At 39.6% G+C, this 6,742-nt stretch overlaps 1 protein-coding gene across 1 annotated transcript in view; it reads right to left on the reverse strand.

Moving 5' to 3' along the window:
• Positions 1-2,091, reverse strand: part of LOC104272153 (ephrin type-B receptor 5-like) — a gene marked incomplete at both ends in the record, with an annotated part of 3,722 nt that extends 1,631 nt beyond the window's left edge. The window contains one exon of the mRNA XM_009867067.1: positions 2,027-2,091. Coding sequence (XP_009865369.1) covers positions 2,027-2,091 — 65 coding nt within the window. The remainder of the gene's footprint in view (positions 1-2,026) is intronic.
• Positions 2,092-6,742: the final 4,651 nt, after the last annotated feature.

The following is a 6,742-nucleotide window of genomic DNA, read 5'->3' on the forward strand; positions in this document are numbered from 1 at the left end:
CTCTTTCATATGGGTATGAATGATGTTGCAACAAAAAGTATAAGGTCAATTAGAAGAGATTCCAGGGTCCTGAGAAGAATGCTAAAGAATTCAGGAGCACAGGTAGTGTTTTCCTCAATCCTCTCAGTAACGGGGAAAGACTTAAGAAAAAACAGATGATCTCGAGATATCAATACCTAGCTTCAGGACTGATGCCCCCACCAAAACTTTTAGTTTCATGGAATCATAAAACATGTTGGGTTGGAAGAGATCTTTAGAGGCTATGTAGTCCCATGTTCAGGTTTTAATCAGATCAGGTTGCTCAGAGACCCATCAAGCCTGACCTTCAATGTCTCCAGGGTTGGAGCCTCCACTACTTCTCTGAGGAACCTGTTACAGTGTTTCACCACCCTCACTGTACAAAATTTTTTCCCTTATATCCAGTCTAAATCTACCTTTTTTTAGTTTAAAATCATTACCCCTTGTGCTGAGCAACAGGCCTTGCTAAAAAGATTGCTTCCATCTTTCTTACAGGTCCACTTTAAGTACTGAAAGGCTGTAACAAGGTCTCCCCAGAGCCTTCTCTTCTCCAGGCTGAACAACCCCAACTCTCTCAGACTGTCTTCATAAGAGAGGTGCTCCAACCCTCTGATTATCTTTGTGGTCCTCCTCTGGACCCATGGCAACAGGTCCATGTCTCCCTTGTGTTGGGGGCTCCAGAGATGGACACAGTACTCCAGGTGAGGTCTGACTGGAGCATACTAGAGGGGGAGAATCATCTCTCAATCTGCTGGCCACGTTTTTCATAACCATGGAAAAGTCTCTGAGGTACAAAGTGTACTGGGGCCTGACAGGATACACCTTTCCTGGCTGGGTAAATGTGTCTTTGCTTGTACGCTGGAGGGACTGATTGCTTTGAGGCATAAGCTAACAGCTTTAATCTGTTAATCAATGCAGGAAGGGGATACCAGCCTTTAAAGTAAATCAAGGGTTGCCTTGGCATCACCTGAAGGTGGCAATACTATTGGGAACATTTATTCTGCTCCTGGGAGCATGGAGTGCTCAAGGGAACACATCTGAAATGCTTGTACACTGATGTATATAGTATGAGAAGCAAACAGAATGGACTTGAAGTATTGTTCAGTTCCCAGAACTATGATATCATTGGTATTAGTGAGACTTGGTGGAATGAGTCCCACAGCTGGAGTGCAGGGATGGCAGGCTAACAGGTTGTACAGGAGGGACAGCTAGGTCAGGGGAGGCAGAGGAGTTACGCTGTATGTAAGTGAGACATCTGATCGTACAACCCTTACATTGTACAACGCTTGCAGAGGGTTGAGAGGTTGAGAGTCTCTGGATGAGGATTAGGGGGACAGAAAACAAAGGAAATGTTGTAGTGGGTGTCTACTACAATCATCCAGTGAGAATATTAGCACTGATTAATTATTCTATAGGCAATTAGGGGAAACCTCTGAATTGGTAGCCTTGTCCTTATGGGAGATTTCAACTTCCCAGATATGAACTAGAATACCATACTGCTGTGACAAGCAAGTCTGGGAAAATCCTGAAGTCTGAGGAAGAAAACCTCTCGTCACAAATACGTGGTGGCCAAATAAGAAAGATGCCCTCCTGAACTTGCTATTTGTGAATGGCGAAGGACTCGTGGGACATGTGATAGTAGGCGGCTGTCTTGACCACAGTGTTCATTAAATGGTTGAGTTAAAGTTTTCACTGTAATGAGGAAAAAAGGACAGCAGAGTTTCTAACCTGTATTTCAGTAGAGCAAATTTTAACGTATTCAGGGAGCTGCTTAGCAGTGTCCCCTGGGAATCTGCTTTTGAGGAATTAGGAGTACATAAGTGCTCATCCTTTAGAAGTACAGGAGTAGACAATTCCACTGTGTTATGGAGAAGATCTTACTGGGAACTATTAAATTTTAATATGTACAAAATCCATAAAAGAGGTCTCATTGGTTCCAGTTTCATCAGGTGCATGTATGCTTTCCTAGCAGAGATACGATCAAGAAGAGGACAAGGGAAATGCTTACCCCATCAGAAGGGTGGGTAGTCCAGCCAATCTCTGAGGTCTCTCCAGTTGTATCCAGAAGTATTTCTGTTTATATTTTAAAAAATAACAAATTAAAAAAAAAGTATTTTGTGCTTTTCCAAGGCAGGCTAAAATTGTATCTGTCCCTTACAATATTGTCTTGAAAAAAAAAACCAACCAAAAATGTCTTGTAGAGGGTTTCCACAAGGCCAAGACACTTTTGTTTACGGCTCTGGAACTAAATTTCTTTGGGAGATTTAGGACGATGACCCAGTTGATCCTGTAATGGATTCGCTTTTTTCTGGAGCTAAGCACTAGGCTGCAATTCTGTGTACGAGCCCCAGTTTTATCAGAAGATCAGTATTAATAGTCTCTTGAATTATACTGCTCAGGAATAGGGTATGTGCAGAACTTCACAGGCCTAGTTTATTCCCACAATTAGTCTGCATTTCCATTGTTATTGAATCTACCACTGGAGACAGGTACTAGACTTAGCTCCTCTTGGAGATGTTATTCTCTGTTTAGGTACAAAGAAATACAAAAGAGATTGTGACAGTCCAAGCTATACACACAATATTCTCCAGAACTGAATGTCAAGGTCTGAGGCCAACCTGGAATTTACTGGTATGCAAGCGTGTAAGCATACCAGTAGGACACAGGAGAGGAAAATGACTTTGTCAAATAGGTAATTACATATATTGATACATACTGTACAAATCGACTGCTCTTTCTTAAACTCTGGCAAGCCAAGCTCTTTTGTTTGCTTATTTAAATTTTCATTTTTCTATCTTCTTGTATTATTTTAAAAACACACCAAAAACCATACAGATAAAACCAAAACCCAACAGCAACATCCAGCTTCATTACAAACAGAACTCATTATTCCCCTTGCAAAGGTTTAATTATAAGATTGTGCCATGTTTTATGCAGGAAAGCCCCAAATGATCCTTATTACATCCCAAAATAAGTCCCATCCCTCTGTTGGCAGTAATCCCTCTCAATCTGCAAGGTGTTCCAGAGAGTACTTCTACTGACCTATCTTAATGAGTTCCATTCTATTAAGTTATTCAGGTTCCCTTGCCTTTCATGCACAGAGGCCGGTTGATAAGCGGATTGAGAGCTTCTGAAGGGAAGGATTTAGGGATGTTGGTGGATGAAAAACTGAGTTTGAGCTAGCGTGCTTGCAGCCCCAGAAGCCAATCACACCCTGGCCTGCATCAAAAGAAGCATGACCAGCAGGTTGAGGGAGATGATCCTATTCTGCTTTTGTGAGATCCCACCTGTAGTACTGTGTTCAGCTCAGGGGCTCCAACATAAAAAGGACATGAATCTGTTGGAGTGAGTCCAGAGGAAGGCCAGGAAGATGATCAGGGGTTGGAGCACTTCCCCTGTGAGGACAGGCTGAGAGAATTGGGGTTGCTTAGCCTGGAGAAAACAAGGCTTTGGGCAGATCTTATAGCAGCCTTCTAGTATTTAAGGGGAGGCTTACAGAAAAGAAGGGGAGAGACTCTTTATCAGGGAGTGTAGTGATAGGACAAGGGGTAACAGTTTCAAACTGAAACAGTGTAGATTTAGACTATATATTAGGAAGAAATTATTTTCTGTGAGGGCGGTGAGGCACTGGAACTCATATACAATTAAAAAACCCCCACTATTTGGAGACAATGGAATATTTATTTAGTGAGTTCCATGAAGTATAATATTTTTTAACTACTTGCTATGTCAGAGTAAAATGCTGACACCATCAGAACATCGAAGTTGTCATCTGCATGGAGGATTCTCACACCCCATTCAGGAGTTATGTACCATCTCTGAAAGAGAGAAATCACAGCCAAATGGTCTAGGATATGGAAATACACCACTATTTGCAAGGTAGCACAACCTTATGAATGACTGTGCATTTTCCTCTTGACTTCCTCTGTTCTTTGTAAAGCTCTAGGGAAACTGACGGGATTAGTATGTTGTGCGTACTTTGCTGATGTCTGGAAATTCAGACACTGGGAAATAAAATAAAAAAAATACATTAAATGTTTACTTTCAACTACTCAATCAAAATAATGATTATCTAGAACTTTCCCAGATTCATTCTATAAACACACACTATTGCATCTAGAACTTATCCAACTGTTACTGCCATCAAACTGGCTGCTTTCCATGACATTTAGGTGTTCCTGGCTTTTTGGTTTTTTTAATAAACATTAAAAAATGAGCTTCAGTTTTTAGAAGGTTTCACTGAAGCATATACTGAAATTCTCAGATACCGTATATGCTCTCTATACTGTTCCTTTCCTTTGAAGCTTTAATTAACTTTGAATACAAACAGTGTTAATCACAGCATGAATAGCCTTTACTCTCCTGCTGGCCTCCAAGCAAGAATCAGCCTGCAGCTTGTGAACAGTTTCAGCATAAGGCTATGGTACATACCTGGGAATGGGGATGTCCCGGCACAAGGGACTACAGAATAATCCATTATAGGAAAAAAGAAATAACTTGGAGCTGCTGAGATTAACCAATGGGATAATTCAGAAACCTTTCCTCTTACAAACACAAACTTCAGTAACACAAGACAGCAAGCAGTTGATAGAAAAGACAGGGAAAAAAGGAAGCAAGAATGTCTAACCTCGCAATCTTTTTCCTGCAAATTCCTTTTTGCTGAGGAGATGCTTTCAATGCAAAAATTTTCTACCAAAGCAGAACAATTATCCCCTCTGTATCTTGAACTTCTGGGAAGATATTTAGAAAAGCTGTCCAGCTATTCTGCAGTCTGAGGAGTTTGTTGTAAAACAAGTGCAGTCACTCACATGCAGAATACATCATTCCTTTGGAATACATTTTATGAGTTCTGCAAAACGAATTCTGCTTGTGTTTACAGCTGTAAACATTTATAACTCAGCCAAAGCAAAACCAATATTCCACAGAAAATTCAACTCTGTGCCCTAGCAAGAGCTATTTCATAAGCAAGTTACCACTTGCACTCAGCTTTTTTGACTGTAGACCATCAGGCATTCTTAAATTCTATGCTTCACTGACTTTCACAATCAAAAAGCTTAAGCTACAAAAATAATTAATTATAAACCACAGACAATAATTACATATTTATAGATAGAGAAATAAAATGTGTGTATTTCTTTAAGTACTATTGAGAAAAAGGGAAAAAAATCTCTTTTTCACCTAGCATGTAGCTCAGAAACAAAGCTCCCAAACTAAAGCCTCAAAAACTCTTGCAGAGGCTTAAACATAAGGAAATGTGATCTTAATGTAAACTTTTATGCAATTTTGTTTCCTTTTATAAAGCAAAAATAACACATATACAAATGTCTTCTATTTCCAAAACAATTTTCCTTCACGCTTCCCATGAAGTTTATTTTCTAGTCTAAAAAACATGTCTGGAAAATTTTAGACAGATAGACTTATTCCTAGATCTCTATCAATTAAGGCTTGCCTAATGATTCTTTTTTATGTATTAAAAACAACAACAATAATAACAATAAAAACATTTTCAATTGCTAACAAGAACTACTTTACTTCTGAATCATGAAGGGGTTTAAAGTCCCATTAGGTCCTCTACGAGGGTACTTGCCTTCCTCATACCTGAAGAGCATTCTACATAAAAAGTACTTGCTCTCTTCATAATGCATAGAAAGATGAATACTTTGGCTACTTTTCTTCCCCCCCCCACAGCTTTTTCTTTTCTTAATGATTTACATTGAATTTTCATCAGTATTGGTTTTCCCCTGTTACAAAATTTCAAGAATAATTTAAGACAAAAAGTGGTTTACATTTAGACTGTTTAAATCTATCTCAAATGCCTGAGAAACATTTGGAGGAAAAATCACCTTGATTTTCCCACATAGTCAATCCTCTATAGTTAGAGATGTATTTTAGACACCATCTAAAACTTCTAAGAAATCTTACAAAAGCTAAGGACCAAACTGGATATTCCCTGTATTTTTCAACGTGAATCTGAAACCTGAAGTTCAAGTTTCTACTACATACAATAAAGAGTCAACAAAATAGCCATGGGCCTTTTTTCTTCCTTATGGATAACTCTGCAGTAAAGGAAAGCTTTCTACATAGTTACCATCAGACTTTCCTTCCCCTACTGCATAATTCTTCTTTGCCTTTTTGACCACAAAAATACTTACCTCTGAGATGCAAATTAGCTTTGGAGTGCAATCCTAGGACTATGTCGTACAGTCATAATGCAAGGTGCTGACTCCCTGACTCTGAATTGAGAGTTGAAATTCAGCTCACGGGTACCCTTATTGCTTCATCTCCATAGGCAGAATTTTACTGTCCTATTTTAATCCTGGCAATTCAACCATGTGATCTGTGAAGCTGTATCACAGTGTTTTGTAAATTCTTTTATCTCTACAAACTAACAGTAGTGATCACTGAATTCCAAAAAATGTCAGGTCCTACAAGCAGCTTTGAGTTACTTTGTCTTTGCAGAGAGTGGACATTTTCTCTGCCTTTCTATCTCAGTTCCTCTACCAGTTACACTAAGAATATCAGAATCACAGAATTACTGAGGCTGGAAAAGACCTCTGACATCATCAAGTCCAGCCTAGGACTCAAGAGCACCACACAGCCGTGACACTAAGTCCCACTTTTCTGAAACATCTCCAGGGACGGTGACTCCACGGTGCATTACAGTGCCTGAGCACCCTCTCCATGAGGATGTGTTTCCTGAGATCCAACCTAAGCCTGCCCTGAC

This window comes from Apaloderma vittatum, unplaced genomic scaffold, assembly GCF_000703405.1.
Source record: "Apaloderma vittatum isolate BGI_N311 unplaced genomic scaffold, ASM70340v1 scaffold10683, whole genome shotgun sequence".
Taxonomy (NCBI): domain Eukaryota; kingdom Metazoa; phylum Chordata; class Aves; order Trogoniformes; family Trogonidae; genus Apaloderma; species Apaloderma vittatum.